This window comes from Paramisgurnus dabryanus, chromosome 3 (assembly GCF_030506205.2).
Source record: "Paramisgurnus dabryanus chromosome 3, PD_genome_1.1, whole genome shotgun sequence".
In the NCBI taxonomy this organism is placed as follows: Eukaryota; Metazoa; Chordata; class Actinopteri; order Cypriniformes; family Cobitidae; genus Paramisgurnus; species Paramisgurnus dabryanus.
The window spans coordinates 10,581,645-10,599,500 of NC_133339.1; the positions used below are offsets into that span (position 1 = coordinate 10,581,645).

The window sequence follows — 17,856 nt, forward strand, 5'->3', positions numbered from 1 at the left end:
ACACGTTAGTTTTTACATGCGCATGCGAAACTAAACTTAAAAAAAAAATCTGTACATGAAGGTTTCGCGTGATCACATGAAAGTTTCATGTGAGTTTGCGAAAGTTCACGTGAGCCCATCAAAGTTTCACGTGACTAGGCAAAAGTTTCATGTGAGCACACAAATGTTTCATGTGAGCACATGAAACTAAACTTTAGATTTTTTACAAAAATGTCACCTTAGGGGCTCGGTAGTAATGCACTTTACATTTGGAGCAAATCTCAAAGTGCTACAGTTATGATCATAAAAGGGTGAAAGGTGTGTAGTTAAAAGTCATAAGTTCTCCTAAAAAGAAATGTTTCAGTCCTTTTTTAAAAGTCTCAATAGTTTGAGGTGCCCTCAGATGGTTCGAGGAGGGCATTCCAGATACAGGGAGCGGCAGAATAGAAAGCCCAATCACCCATGGTGCTGAGCTTAGTCTTGGGGATAACGAGGCTGTTTGAGGTATTTGAACGGAGGGGTCAGGTTGTTGTTAGAGGTGTGAGTAGTTCTTTCAGATAAGGGGGGGGGCATTTCCATAGATGCACTGGTGGGTAAGGAGGGCGACCTTTGTCATCACATCACCATTGTCTTCTGTCTGTGAGCTGATTGTAAGATTTCTCTCTTTCTCAGGTGATAAAGATGATGAGTACTACACCCGAAAGCATCATGTGCACGACCAGCCCTCCCGGGGCGGCAACCTGCAGTCACACATGGTGAAGCTGAACGTGGAACCTCCAGCACAGCGGCAGAAACCCAAGCGCGTGCAGCGGGCCATGTCCCAAGATCACGTGCTGTCCCCTGCCCGCTCCAAACCCAACCGGGACTACCTGTCCTCGTACGGCGGAGGCGCGGGTGGTCTCTCTCCATACCACGGACGCATTCTCTCCCAGGAACAACTGTTATCAGCCGATCGACTTCACTCCCAGGATCCTCTGCTGTCGCCAGATAAGATGCTGTCCTTGCGACGGGCCAACTTCCGGGAAAAGACCATGTCCCGGGCGATCTCCCAAACGGACATGTTCATACCAACGACACCGGTCATGGACCGACACTACAAAATGATGAAGATGCATTCGCACCCCACCAGCACCAACGAATCCCACAACACTCTGACTGTTAGCAGCGCGCAGGTGGGCAACAAGAGGCAAGCGTTCGCCAACCGCCGCATGCACACGGTAGACCACCTACAGTATATACCGGGACATCACCAACCCCAGTACAGAACCGCTAGTAAGAATGAAGTAACTGTTTAAGAACGATAGATGAATGAAAACAAGTGACTATGATGTCAACAAACAATCGCCGCAGTGCTCTGCGGGTTAGCTGAGATCCGGCTCGAGAAACTTTCAAATTAAAATGGTGTCCCACTTTCAACTGGGTTCTTTTAAAAGGATCCAACCTTGACCTGTTCCTGCTTCAAGCGCAAACGTTTCACTCCATCGGTTCTGGGTCAGCTTTCCTGAAGCAGCCCGGATCTCCTCACACGTAGAGCAAACACAAGGGCTTCGCACACGGATCCTGGATCGGAAGAAAGCGAGACGAAAACCCAAATGCGGTTGTCTGGGCCGTGGATTGAACTGCTGCGGACTTTATTCATACAGAAATTAAACCGTATATAGATTTATGATTTGTAACTCAAGTCCTAATCATAGCTATAGCAATTCTTCTATATAAAGTGAAGTTAGCACTTATCGAGTGCCTCTTTTAAAAACGCATCCCATTTCGATTACGAAGTGGGGAAAGGGTTTAAAAGCACAATAAATCTGCAATCGGTTTTCCTTTGTCGCGTAATCTCTGTTCTTTTGTTTCTTCTACGATACGTCCATCATCATCAAGTTTTCAATAGAAATGTGATGTTACGTTTCGCGTAGCTGATTGTAAATATGCTCAGTTAGCTGCTTCGTGGGTTACTTTTCGACTTCTCGTTGTTCCGTTTAAACTTTTTCTAGCATAATCGAGCCATCCAGAGTATATTTGATTACACAAATGTGTACAGTAATGTGTGTGTGTGTTTTTTAACCTGTACTTGTAGACTAATTGTGAATAAATTTGGTTGATTTAGCCATTCGTACGTATGGTCTCCCAGTTTTGAATACTAATATATTCCCTTTCCTTTCTTGTTGGTCCAACACGAAATCTCTCAAGTGTTAATTAAACAAACGTACGCAATATATGGAAAGCACAGGAGGAAAATTGGTGCTGAATAAATAATGATGATGGAAGATATGCGTTTAATAGGCTATTATACAAAATTAAACAGCATATTCCCTTTAGAAAGATGTTAATGAATAACATGTGAAGTAGCTCTTTCATGATGTTTACTGTCAGTCTATCTGAGATTTCCCATGATGCTCTGCTTCAGTACTGATTGTCTACAGTTGTGCCAGATGACTCGGAGGGATTCTTGAGATAAGTGCCATTCTGATTGTGTTTGGTATTGAGGTCTTAATAAAATTGATTTTAAATTGAAATATGATCTTGCAAAATTGACCTGTTTTAATCCATTTCTTTTTTAATGTGAGAAATAATGGATAAAGACGTATTTCCTAAATACTCTCAATGCGTCCTAGTTTGCCTACTGTTCGTTATACTATTCCAATAGTATTCGAAATAAGAATTTGTATGTCCCAAATAGTATGTTTGTTGAGTACAGATCCATGCACACTATAATGGCTGATATTACCCACAATTCATTGCGAGAGTGAGGAGTTTAGTGACACTGCACAGAATTGATAAACCAAATAAGTGATGCGTCAATGATTTTAATAAATTAAGCGATTTAGTTAACAGACAAGCTGAAACCCAAAAAAAGATTAGCAACTCATAATGTAAAAACTGCACATAATATATAAGTATTACATTATTATTGTAAAATAATGTTCATGATGTAATAATTTTCTCAAAACATAATAAAGTTCATAATGTAATAAAAATTTTTAATGTAATAACAATTTTATTGTATGATAAATGTATTTGTAAAACAAATATTACATCACGACCGTGCTTTTGGATTCATACCATGCAAGCCCATACATTTAAAGCCAAAAGTGACTTTGTCCTCCTCAAAGTGAGCAAAAATGTCATAATCTCATGAATTATCTACTGCATAGTAATATTCTCATAAATGAAAACAATACTGAATACATGTAGTAGTTTAATATGTTTATTATGGTTTGTTCAAATAACTTACAATGTGTTAAATGAGAAAGATGCTGCTGACTGTCGGATCGCGTGAAGATTGATGTGGTGGCATAAAAACTCACTTTAACTTTAAGTCCATTAAAAATTGCCGTTTAAAAAAAAACTCACACCAGAGGGACAGTTGTGACATTTTCAACCATTGCCTGAAAGGTTAAAAACACAAAGTCTTGGTCTTTTCCATGTACAAACACTCGAATGACTTTCCCATTGTAAAGATACTGCTATGTCTCTGTGCTTTTATATTTGCGCATTGAAGACCCGTCACCCCTGAGCAACAATATCGAATATATCTTCATATATCAAGCCACTTCTTAATTTCATCCTCACACTGCTTCATACATGCAGTTGTAGTAAATATTTACTTTAACTATAAAAATCATGTTTTATGCATGCTCCCACGACACTGTTTTCTACCGGCTGGCTATTGAAATGAACATAGGTCACATCACTTTCGCGTTCGAAAATAAGGTGGATAGAGCTCCCTAAATAATTACTAGGGTACTCTGTTTGGTTGCTAGGGAGAGAATTGGCATCCACCAATGATTATGCTTAGTGAAATAAGCCCACCCCATGTCTCTATGATATATAATAATAGTGATGCTTTAAATAAACGCAAACACCACTAATAATACATTTGCAATGTTTCAAATTATTAGTTATGACAATATTTTTGGTGAGTTTATAATGTAATACCTTTCTCATAATGTAATAATTTTATTGCATTATGAGCTCAAGATTTTATTAAGTTTGGAGAAAATATTTACACGATTTTATTACAATAATAATTTAACACTTATTACATTACGTGCAGTTATTACATTATAAGTTTTATTTTGATGTGTGTTAACAATAACATAGTTGTCTTGGCAACAACATTCACTTCTGTTATGCGCAAGTACATAAGTAGTGAATTAATATAAATTAATTTCAGATAATTTTTGAACACATTATAAATGTTAGAAATGTATTGCTGAAACACATTACAAAGACTGCAGCAAACTGTGTAGTTACACCGCTAAACAGTTTTTCCACATTTCTGTGTTCAGGATTATTTGGGTCGAGCCCTAACACAGAGGTGCCGAAACTAGGGCCAAAGTTGGCCCACAATGACCTTTAATTTGGCCTGTCATGCCAAGTGAGATAAGGAAAAAAGAAAAACATCATTGACACAAATGTTCTTATTTATAATAAAAAATTTTCCAAAAAGTAAAATTTGTTGTTTTATTTGTACATTACAAAAATTGAAATTAAATGCAAGGAATTAAAGTGAACAAAACTTTTTTTTTTAATTTACATGCATACTTGAAGGTGTATAGCATGTGTCACAAAACTCAACAAACTCGGGTACTATATGATAATAATGGAGAGGTCGAGGCAGTGGCACACAGACTAAAGAAAATGTAAAAAAATTTGGCAAAATGATTTCTTTTTTACAACAATTACCTTTCAAAATAAAACTGCATTAGTTATGAAAAAAAGTAATACATAAAAAGTAATTATTTATTTTTTAAATATTAGAACATTGTAAATAATGAGAGAACTTTTAATTTTAATATTTTCGGCCCACGGCCTTAAGTCAGGTTTGATTTTTTTGCCCTTGGTAGGAAAAGTTATGGCACCCCTACCCTACCACAACCGCGAGCATCCATTCAGGTTTTTGCTGTATTTGAAAGTGGAAAGAGACAGCAGCTTTCCGGTGAGTTGCCATGGTTTGAGAGCAGATAATTTTGTCTGCTTTTCCATGATTTTGTTTACTTGAAGTTTTTTGTATCATTCCAATTTGGCTGGGTGGTTAAAATCACATTTTTCTGTGTCACAAAAATCACACATTTTGTGACATTTTTGCCATATACTGCTCAACATCACAGAAAATTATTTTTACACGTCACAGCGGTTTTTGATGGAAGATTTTAAAGCCGAATTTGAAGCAAAGCAAATGCATGATTTCTTTTAGCTTTTAAGATCTTTATTAAGATTATTTAACACATTTGATCACATTTATCCTGTGATGTCTTATGTTGAAACTAAAATAACTTTCAAAATATTTTAACATTTATTGCATTATCCATTGACTTCTATTATAAGTTTACCTTAATTTTTGTGGTACATGATGCAATTGTACTGAATTTCTAATGGACCTGGCGCATTATGTTCACCTAAAGTTTTAACAGGAAGTTTATAAAACCGGATCACAGTAAATCAGTTTCATCAAAAAATTCTCTCTCTTTATCTCAATTTCCCTTTGCAAAGCTATAAATAATCTCACTACATGTGTTGGTATTTTCTGTCTGTTGTGCTCACATGTCGTTGATGTTTTTGCTGAACTCATGACTAATTGATGAGCCTGCAGTGTTTTGATGGCGTCTGCGATGCGGGTGAGAGATGCTGTGACATCTTTTAATGTTCAACAGCGAGACATTTTTCAGTGCACAGAACATTGAAGACTGAAGCTAATGTTTCCCAAGGCCAAGAAGATCTTCCTTTGGTGTTATCAGTCCTTTCCTAATGAAGACCATAAATTCTGCTGTCCGCTCGGAGTCCTTTGTTCGCACTGCACTCAATTTATTAAACCGGATGTGTTAGTTCAGACTGGTTCGCTGCGTATTGAATACTGCGTGTGAGTATTAATGAGCGAATTCAGACCCTGCCGTAGGCACCGCTGCTCTTTCTGTGAGACGTTTTGGTTATTTTGTGTCCCAAATGATGACAGAACTTCCAATCTGAGGACATAAGCTGGATTTCTGAACTAAACGATTGGACTTCAGTCCCATAAACAACATCAGGATCGTAAGCAATTCGCATTGAGCTGTTAAATGACCAGATGTTCATTATCATCATATTAACCAGAGAGGTAAAAAATGAAATGTTGCTTGCCTTTGTAAATGATCTGGCGGGATATCATCAATCTCTGAAATGGTTTCCTGCCGAACGTTAGCAGATTCTTCATTTCTGCATCATTAATGATTCTCATTTACGACAGAGAGCAGTTGTTTTGTGTCGTGTATTACAGATGTTGGCGTCCCTGCCATCGCATTCTTTGTGATCTGGGTTTCTTTCATCCGTAAGAGATCAATGCTCGTATTCTCGAAGGCCCGGAGCTCTCCGGTCGAATCAAGCCTGTTAAAGTCATGCACTTCTTGTTTTGAGAAAGATGAAACGGCGGTGTGGTGAGGAGCTGTTTTCTCCGACATTAACTTTGCATGAACACACAAACATTAAATTCATGTGTCCATACTCGGAGCGGTTCTTCCTCTGAGGCTGAGAACAGAAGTGATTGTTAACAAACAGATGGCAGGCGCTGATCTTGTTTATGTTTTGTCAGGTTGCAGGTTCACAGGGGAGGCGGGCTTTATTATCATCATAAACCTTATGAATGCATCTCTTGACAGATGACAAGAACACAAGTTGGCTTGGTGCTATTATGTGTTTCAGCCGTTCAGTTATTGTAACTGATGATGAAGATGGACATCACATTTTTTCCCAACAGAAAACAACATGAGCTGCTTCGACTGCCCGTGTGACCTGTAGTCTTGATGGTAAAGCCCTTGTATTTTATCATCAAGGGTTTTATCTTATTGTGTAACAGTGGAAATGAATGTTTTTTTTGACATGTCTACTGTTGTGTTGCATACATTTAGGATCAAAAGAAATTTATCATGAGCAATTTAAGAGTACAAAGCCTTACTGCCCTAATTCTTCATTGAAACAAGCCCGGGTCGGTTTTTGGATTAATGTATGAAGCACCGGTCCTGTTCACCTCCATCTCTCTCTTTCTCTCTTCACTGAGAGAGGGTTTGTGGGTGATGCATCTTTCTGGACACGAGAACAATGCCTGCGAGCTCTAATTCTTCACATTCACTGTAAATGGGCCACGGATATGGCCGACTTATTGACTGTAACTATTTGCATTTAGATGGAAAAAAGAAACGGCTATTTAGAAATCATGAGGTGGATTTAAACAGAGCAGATGTCAAATGGTCAATCAGCAAGAAAGGAAGTAAGAAAAAAGGAAGGAAAAGAATGAGGAGAGAGAAAGGTAGAAAGAAAGAAAGAAATGAGAAAGAAGGAAGCAATGAGAAGGAAGACAGAAAGCAATGAGAAAAAAAGAAAGAAATGTGAAGAAAGAAAGAAACGAGAAGGAAGAAAGCAATGAGAAGAAAGGAAAGGAAAAAGATGCAAAGAAAGAAAGAAAGAAAGAAAGAAAGAAAGAAAGAAAGAAAGAAAGAAAGAAAGAAATAGAAGGAAAAGGAAAAAGAAAAGAAGGAAGAGAGAAAGAATGAGAAGTAAAATGAGAAAGAAAGAAAATAAGAAATGACAAGGAAGAAATAAATGATAAGGAAGAAAGCAATGAGAAGAAAGAAAGACACGAGAAGGAAGAAAGCAATGAGAAGAAAGGAAAAAGATAGAAGCACAGAAAGAAAGAAAGAAAGAAAGAGAAGGAAAAGGAAAAAGAAAGGAAGGAAGAGAGAAAGAATGAGAAGTAAAATGAGAAAAAAAGAAAATAAGAAATAGAAAGGAAGTAGTAGAAGATAGGAAAGAAAAAGGGAAGTAGGAAGAGTAGAGGAAGGGAGAAAGAAAGGAAGGAAGAAACATGAAAAGAAAGCAGGCAAGAATGACAGCAAGAAAGGTATAACAGGATAGACAGAACAGAAGACAGGAAATAAAGAAAGAAAGAAAGAAAGAAAGTGAATGGAAGTAGGAGAAGAAAGGAGAAGAAGAGAGGAATGAAAAGAAGAGGAAATGAAGGGAGAAAGAAAGGAAGGAAGAAACATAAAAAGAAAGAAAGAAAGAACAAACAGACAAAAGACAGAACAGAAAGAAAGAAAGAAAAAAGGAAAGAATGAAAGACAAAGGAAGTAGGAGAAGAAAGGAAAGAAAAAAGAAAGGAATGAAGAGAAGAGAAGGGGAATGGAGAAAAAAGGGAGGAAGAAACATGGAAAGAAAGCTAGAATGACAGCAAGAAAGAAATAAAAGGGCAGACAGAAGACAGGACAGAAAGAAAGAAAGAATGAGAAGAAAGGGAGAAATAAAGAAAGAAAACCATAAAGGAAAAAAGAGAGAAAGAATGGGAAGAAAAAGGAGAAAGAAAGAAATAGAAAGGAAGTAGGAGAAGATAGGAAAGAAAAAAGAAAGGAAGGAAAAAAAGAGGAAGGGAGGAAGAAAGGAAAGAAGAAACATGAAAAGAATGACAGCAAGCAAGAAAGAAAAGGACAGAGAAAAGACAGGACAGAAAGAAAGAAAGGAAGTAGGAGAAGAAAGGAAGGAAAAGAAGAGAAGGGAGAAAGAAAGGAAGGAAGAAACATGGAAAGAAAGCTAGAAATAAAGAAAGAACAAATCAGACAGACAAACCTGTTGCGTTAAAAAATTCATAGGCAGAGTTTGGGGGGGCGGGAGGGGCACTGCCCCCAAACCAAAGCCAATTATGCTTTTGTCTGAGCTATTAATGAAATAGAAATATGAGAATTAATAATTTATTTGTCTACTCTTAACATGTTAATGGCTATACTAAGTAACTTAAGGCTAAAATAGTTTGAATTCATTTAAATCATATTTTAAAAACCCACTCTCAATGATCTCAATGTATTGCAGTACCCTTGTTTGCCAGTAGGTGCCCCCAGACATTCCGCTTATGACAAAAATTACTTAACCTCTGGTACAGATATGCAACTACATACGTCAAAACAACCTTACATACCAGAGGATACATAACAGTATGTAAATTACTCAAAGGGTTTCCTCATTTTTTAAGTAAAGTCAACTAATAATTTTAATAGTGTGGCTAGGAAGGAAGAAGAGGAGGAAGAGACAGAAAAGTACGGAGGGAATAATGAACTGTTCTTTTTTAGTGTCTTCCAGACTGATCTATACTGTAGATAACTCAGACTCTGAATAGGAAGTGTTTTATTCAGTTTCCTCAGCTTTATATCAGTGTGATGTATAGGAAAACAGATGAATGTATTCAGATATATTCAGCAGTCCATCTTCATCATCTCTATACAACTCCAAATGAGAAAGACCAAGAGCTGCGGTGTACAAGACTAAAACGCTATGAATAATTCAACACGTCATCCTGTATAAATGCTGCTGTTTAATAAACTCTAATAGATGAAACGTTAGAAAATGACAGTGACACCACTCAGGGTAATTATTTCAACTATGAGACTGCAACCAATCCTAAATCCACATAAATAAATCTCTGAAGTTTTCATCCAATGATTTCTGTGCTTGTTTTTATGATATGTTATCAGATAGAAATAAACATTTCATCTCTAGATGAATTACACTGTTTAATCAATATTCACTGTATTTCTCCCGAAAACATAATCTCCTTTGTGTCTTGAAGTTACTTTGATTCTCCTCATATACTGTTGAACTGTATTTCACCTGATAGAAAAACTAACTATTTAAAATTTCTACTGTAGTATTAAAATACCATTTGCTTTGCAGACACCTGGTGAAATAATTCATGTCGAAGGGTATTTTATTCTGGCGTTGTCCAATATAATTCTTATATATTTGGCAAACACATTCATATAAAGGTCACTCACAAAACCATTTCTGTTTAAGAAATTGAGTGCTGAAAATGAATCTTGAGACGCATACTGTACAACATTTAAAAGTCTGAGTCAGGCGCGTCGGTAAAATCTTTCCCTCCCTGTTGAGTATAATGTGATATTTGTGGCGCTGTATCAATAAGTCATAAAAAGATGTTGAAATGTGTTGAATTCTTCATTTTAAAGGCATAAATAATTGACACGCAGCAGCCCGGGAGCAAGCCAAATTGTCAACAGTGAGTCAAAGCTAAAGCCTTCAAGATAATTTTACTAAAACCAGACGAGGAGAAAAAGCTTTCCAGTGCCTTTGAACATCAGATGTAATGTTACACACAAGTCCCATAGAGATTGATCTAAGGTGTGTCGTTTTTTACAATATCTACAGCTTGATTTACAAGCCATTGTAAACGACATCTGCTGAATTTATATTATTTTATATATATTTTGGACATAGTTAAGCATACATGAATAAATGTAATTTCATTAAACACTGATGTCTTTTTTAATTGCTTATTATAAATTCTCTAAGTCAGTTTTATATTTAACCCATATATTTTGCTGTCAAGTGTAAGAAAAGCCCTTAACCGTGGCAAAATTTACTGAATGTGCACTGTAATATTTTTCTCTTCCCGAGAGAAAGTGAGTGGTGAGATCTTAGGGCACATAACTCATCCTTGTTGTTCACCCGCAGTAAACCATAACAGAAACTTTTGTGCTGATAAAGCAACATCACAGATCCAGCCGCTGGATAGAAGTTCATCTTCACAGACATGGTGAAGAAACTTGATCTGAAACTTCACATGATGACATCACAATTAAAGGTGAAGTGTGTCATAAATTAAATCGCATTATAAAACGGGCAGTTCTGGTTCTTCATTCTGATTGGTTGAAACGCGTTCTAAGCCGTGATAAAATACACCGGTAACCTCACGGTTCAGACCACATTACATAAGTATCACTGCGCCACTGTTGCTGCGTACTGATTTATGAAAATAAACACCACAGTCTTAAATCATATTTTTAATTTGTCTACAATTGCACAATTAATGGCGAGATAAATATAACTCCCTCCAGTTAATAGACACGGACACAAAGCGTTCTTCTTTACGGGCATTTATTAGTCATCCTCGATGCCATCAAAATATGCCATCAAACATGGTATAAAGCATGCCGTGAGAACTAAACAAAACATAAGTCGCGTCGTGCCTAACAACGCCCCTTAGCTGTTATAAAATGCACTGGTAACCCACTGCTTCTCGGGGTTTATTGCTTTAATAAAAACATTAAACAAAGATAGGAGTTTTTACAAACAGTTGCAGAAAAGTTGACAATGAGAAATACCAAACTGATCTTACGGCAAATTAACCTAATTTACTGTTAAAATAAAGGTACAAAAAGGCTTGTTATGTCACTGGGATGGTACCCTCAAAGGTTCATTACCTTTTGGGGTACAATTTTATACCCTTAGGACCTATTGCAGGGGTCTTCAATAAAAAATTTGCCAAAGCACATTCTATTATACGGAGCCCCTAAGGGGACATGGAGCAAAAATTAAATAAAGTTTGGTTTCATGTGCTCACGTGAAACTTTCATGTGCTCACGCGAAACTTTCATGTGCTCACGCGAAACCTTCATGTGCAGAATTTTTTTTAAAGTTTAGTTTCGCGTGCTCAACTATCGCGTGCTCACCTGAAACTATCGCGCGCGCAAAATTCGTGCAAAATTCTGCACATGAAGGTTTTGAGTGAGCACATGAAAGTTTCACGTGAGCACATGAACTAAACTTTAGATTTTTTTTACTCCAATGTCACCTTAGGGGTTCGGTACTATTAATAGTCTTAATTGTAATATTTATTTATTACATATTTTTTATATTAGCTTGGCTTGGTTTAGGTATGTTAACATTTTAAACAATACTTAAACATATCAACAAGTAAAATAAAATAAAATCAACAAGTAAAACAAAAAAGTTTTGAGTAGACTATATAAAAAAGTAGCCCTCCAGATTGTTTTATCGATTGTGGTAGCCCTTGCTCACAAAAAGGTTTGGAGACCGGATTACTCCACTTTCATAAAAAAGTTTTTTTTTTTTAAAAGTGATTATTTACTCACCCCCATATCAGCCAATATGTTTATGTCTTTCTTTGTTCAGTCAAAAATATGTATTTTTTTTTTTTTTTTGAAAACATTCCAGGATTTTTCTCCATATATGGACTTTAGTGGACCTCAACAGATTACAGTTTCAATGCAGCTGCAAATGGTTCTAAACTATCCCAACCATTTTTTTTGCCAATATAAAGGAAAACAAAATAAGTACTTTTAAACAACAACTTCTCTTCTTGCACTAGCCAACCTTACATATTACGTAATCACTTTGAAAGGTCACACGTTACACACATGTTACAAACGCACACTTGCAGACCATTTTGATTGACACAAAGACATTAATTAGTATCATTTCATATACAACAACATCTGAACACTCCTTTTTTTCCGCACTTGTAAACACTGGAGTGATAGTTTTGCATATGTCATGCATCACTTTTCAACATGATTACATAATAAGTAAGGTCACTCTGGCACATCACAGGGCTAAAAGATGAGAAGTTGTGATTTAAAAATACATCAGTACATCATAAGGATCAATTTTGTACCATTTAAAAGATTAGGGGTACCCAAAAAGGTACAACATTGTATTATGTTTTGTATTCCCAGAAGGTACAAAATAGAACATTATGGTATCAGCGACTGAAGATGTACAGTTTTGTACCTTTTTTCTGTGAGTGTTTATGTGGTGGCAATTTCATATAAATTCAGACGATTAATTCAACAAAAGCATCATCAAAGCCAAACAATGTAAAATAAAATGCAGCATGAAGTTAAAACAACTGTGTTTTGCAAGTCAAATTAACCTACTAATTTAATATTTTGCTTATGAAAAGTTGACATAACTTAAAAGAAACTATTTTTTAAGTTAAAGTAAAATAAAAATATATGTTGATTGACAAAAATGCTGCATAATTTTTACTGTAAAGGCGTTATACTAAAAACATAATACTAGAAAATGTTCATATGATTTAGTCACATCATAAAGTAGGTACACTGTAAAAAATACTTTGCTGCCTTAAAATCTTTTGTTGAATCAACTCGGATTTACAAGTCATTTCAACTTACTATTATTTATCTTGACTAGAGTTGAGTTGTTATAACTACAGGTGAGTTGTTATAACTTATAAAATTAAGTTGACTTTTCTCAACTATATTTTTTAAGTTGTGACAACTCATCTCTCTTGACATGACTTGTAAATCTTATTTTAACAAAATAATTTAAGGCAGCAAAGTATTTTTACAGTGTACAAATGCCATGAGTTTGTGTTGGAAATATCATTCTATCCTCCAATGTTGAAAATAAAATTTGTACATGGCATTACCAATACAAATTATATTCATGGCTCTATTGCAAATATATGCACCTGCATGCACACATGCATATTGAACAATGCATTGCCTCTACATGTTGGCCTATTCTTATTGCACCTTATGTACTGTGTTCTTACATGGATCCAGGTAAAAAATATATATACATAAACGTATATTATACAAAAAAATAAACATAAGCATAAACAAAAACAGCAACTCTTAGATTTGACAAAGTGTATTTGAGACTCCATGTAAATCTTTGCCTTCAGGTTTGTTCAGACTATTTAGTTAAAATGTAATAATAATTTTTTACATTTTTAGAAAAAGAGCATAACAATGAGATTTGCAAATATTACAATAACATTACAGCTGGTTGATAGAGGAGATTTGAGTTTTTAAACTAAAAAAGAGTTTTTAAGTATACAACAACAAAGAAATATCGTACACACCCAAGGCAGAATTGATGCACAAAGCAAAGTTTAAGCAGAGTTTTTTAAGTTATGAGTTTTATTCACACACTGTTCATACACAGAAAATTTGTATTCAGATACTGATGATAGTTCAGGTCTACAAGGTCTCAATGGCAGATGATTGATGTCAAACATCTCACCGGGTTCTTCTACATCTGTTATAACACAAAAGATGCAGATGCTCAGATGTGTGATTTCAAACCTTTGTGTTCTTCACTAAATTAAATGTTGATTTTGTAGCAAATCCTCAGACATCTGTGTGCTAATCTGCCTCATCTTTATTCACTCATAATAGAGAGAAATAGATAAAAGACTTGATATGACTTATGAAAAATACACATTTTACAATCTGTTCAAATATTTAAAGTCAACTTCATAAGTTTAAAACACCGTACTGACCTAAACTAAACATATACTTAGTTGCTTTATTAGGCATTAAATAAAAAAGTCTCCATTTGCTGCTGTTTTACAAATGTCATAATATTTCATTTTATTACATTTACATACACATTAATCATGTTTAAATATAATTTGTATTTGCATTTAAGTGAAGTTAAAGCTTCAAAGCTGATTTTTCCTCATGTTTTCCAGCTGATTTTTTTAGCTGCCCATGTGGCGTTTGGTCAACATCTGATCTGAGCTGCTGGAGTACAGGGTCTGATCCATCTGATCCGTGGATTTATTGAGTTCTCGGTGTGTCTGCAGGGCTTTTTCTCTTACAAAAGAACATGAAATAAAGATTTTGAGGATTTATTTGAGTTTTTGTGCCTGTACCTGATGTTTGAAATGAATCGTCGTGTTCGACTGTCTTCAGAAATGAATTTTCCTTCAAGTTGGTGTAACTACAGATGTGTGGTGTCATCGGCATCATCGTTTATGTACATGAATGTTTAGATGAATGAAATAAAATAACAATTTTGTTAATTTTTCCTATTCACAGCATTCAGATTGAATAGAGATGTTTGCTGAAAACCTGCTTCTAAGCTTGTGCCTCCTCTAAAGTTTCAGATGAAATGATTGAACAATATTTCTCCTATGTGTGTCACTATAGAGCTCTTAATCTATTGATTGAGTCAGAAGTTGACACGTCAAACAAACAGGTCAATGTATAAACCCCTCAGAGTCAGAGGATTATTGATATCTTGACTGACTAAACTTACCTGTGCCTTTAAATCACCTCATTACTCATTGTAAGTGATTGTTTCTATGTGTGGAAATGACTGAGACCACTGACATATTGAGTCATTTCAAAAGAAACTGTTCAGTAGTGACAAACACATTTGAGTTTATAAGATGTCAGGGTTTTAATGCAGCAGCTCACAAGAGTAACTTAAACCCAAACTTGACTTTATTGCTCTTGAGCTTTGAGGGACACGGCTTTAAAGGTGAAGAATATTTCTTCTCTCAATAATGAACATTATTTCATCGTCTGCCTCGGGTTCTGTGGTTCAATCTGTTGTTTGTTTGAGAGATAAACTCACTGTTTATTACTGCGTGCGTGTGAGTGTTTGTCAGTGTGATGTTGCTTTATTTCACATATATAAGCTTCTGAATATGGTGTTTGTGTTTAATTTTGTTTACCTCAAATACATAAAAAACTTTTGTACACTAAAACTCACTGCTATAATGTGAAGATTAAAGCTGTACTGCCCTCTAGTGTTTGATGTTATAACTGCTAAATGTGATTAGTGGAATTTCTGTGTTTTAAGACTCTACTTCAGCTTTAACTGAATGCTCAGGAGATACACCAGAAATTTACTTTTAGTGCTTTGGAAGAAAAATGTCTGTTCACAAGCAGTCACTGAAAGTGAATCTCAGTAAGTCTCTCTTTTTCTCATGCATTTAAAATTAAAACACTGAAAGCCAGTAATAGATGACTAGATTTCAATCAGAAGGGTGAACTAATTTGAATGACTGTCTATAATCCGTTTTGAAAGTAAATCATTCCTGAAACTGAAAACAACAAGATTTTATCTTCACGTTCACATTCTGAAGCAGACTCTCCTCCAACACTTACTCTGTATGGACTGATGGGATATTTCTGTCTTTATCACATCATGATTTATGACTTCCTGACAAATGAAGGTGAGATACTACAAAAGTCCTCGGAGTCCAGTGATCAGACAACAGGGTCAGATCTGTGCTGTAGCATCATCATAAAAAACCACAACATCAATGATCAAATAAACACCACTCTCCTACACTAACTCTGTCTGTCTGTCTATATGTCCGACTGTCGATCTGTTTGTATGTCTATATATCGGTCCGACTTTCTGTCTGTCTATATATCGGTCTGACTATTGATCTGTCAGTCTGTCTATATATCGGTCCGACTGTCGATCTGTCTGTCTGTCTATATATCGGTCCGACTTTCTGTCTGTCTATTTATCGGTCCGACTATTGATCTGTCAGTCTGTCTATATATCGGTACGACTGTCGATCTGTCTGTCTGTCTATATATTGGTCCGACTGTTGATCTGTCTGTCTGTATATCAGTTCGACTGTCGATCTGTCTGTCTGTCTATATATCGGTCTGACTTTCTGTCTGTCTATATATCGGTCCGACTATTGATCTGTCAGTCTGTCTATATATCGGTACGACTATCGATCTGTCAGTCTGTCTATATATTGGTCCGACTGTTGATCTGTCTGTCTGTCTATATATCGGTCCGACTGTCGATCTGTCTGTCTGTCTATATATTGGTCCGACTGTTGATCTGTCTGTCTGTATATCAGTTCGACTGTCGATCTGTCTGTATATCAGTTCGACTGTCGATCTGTCTATATATCAGTCCGACTGTCGATCTGTCTGTCTGTCTATATATTGGTCCGACTGTTGATCTGTCTGTCTGTATATCAGTTCGACTGTCGATCTGTCTGTATATCAGTTCGACTGTCGATCTGTCTATTTATCAGTCCGACTGTCGATCTGTCTGTCTGTCTATATATCGGTCTGACTTTCTGTCTGTCTATATATGACTGTCTATATATAAGGGCGCACAAACGGCATTTGGAATTTACCCACACACACGCAACAGCTAAACAGAGATTCGCGGTAGCAGAAGAGATGGCGAGTCAGGAGGAGCAATGCGATGAAAAGTTGGCATAAATGTGCATGTAATGTGTACATTATGTCCGGGAGCGAAGACTTTGTCGACATCCGTTGTAAGCAACTCTAATTTAATGAATCATATTGTTAAACTGTTTACTTTTTTAATGAAGAAAACGAAATACAGCAGCCTATGTCTTCCAGACTATTTATTTCAGGTTGTTAGTTTGATTTATTTAATTTGCTACAGTTATTGCAAACACACTTTACTGTATATTATTTAACTGTTTACTTTTGAAGAAAATACCTGAAGTACAGAATGTCTACCAGACCAGTTGTCTGACATTTGGAGTTTGATTTATTTAATTAAGAATACGACTACAGAGCAAACACACTTTTTGTTGTTTAAAAGTTAACTTTTTGTGAACAAAACACTTGGAAGTACAGGGTGTTTACTTGACCAGTTGTCTCAGGTTGAAAGTTATGTATGAACACCTGTCTGTTCTACTCATTTCAACTGACATGTGAAAACTACAACATGTGAAAATACAAATTCTTTGACATATAGCAACTTTTTTTTAACCGTAACGCAAATAGTTACTTTCCCTGGTAACGAGTTACTTTTATTATAGAGTAATTCAGTTACTAACTCAGTTACTTTTTGGAACAAGTAGTGAGTAACTATAACTAATTACTTTTTTAAAGTAACGTTCCCAACACTGCTGTCTATATATCGGTCCGACTGTCTGTCTGTCTATATATCGGTCCGACTATTGATCTGTCAGTCTGTCTATATATCGGTACGACTATCGATCTGTCAGTCTGTCTATATATCGGTACGACTATCGATCTGTCTGTCTGTCTATATATTGGTCCGACTGTTGATCTGTCTGTCTCTCTCTATATATCGGTCCGACTGTTGATCTGTCGATCTGTCTATATATCGGTCTGACTGTCGATCTGTCTGTCTGTCTGTCTATATATTGGTCCGACTGTCGATCTGTCTGTCTGTCTATATATCGGTCTGACTTTCTGTCTGTCTTTATATTGCACCAACTATCAATCTGTCAGTCTGTCTATATATCGGTCCGACTGTCTGTCTGTCTATATATCGGTCTGACTGTTGATCTGTCTGTCTGTC

The 17,856-nt window shown here is 36.1% G+C and overlaps 1 protein-coding gene across 1 annotated transcript in view; it reads left to right on the plus strand.

Annotated features, from left to right (window-relative positions):
- The window catches only part of LOC135734297 (protein shisa-6), a 127,541-nt gene extending 125,453 nt beyond the window's left edge, over positions 1-2,088 (plus strand). The window contains exon 9 of the mRNA XM_065253232.2: positions 652-2,088. Coding sequence (XP_065109304.2) covers positions 652-1,274 — 623 coding nt within the window. The 3' untranslated portion in view covers positions 1,275-2,088. The remainder of the gene's footprint in view (positions 1-651) is intronic.
- Positions 2,089-17,856: the final 15,768 nt, after the last annotated feature.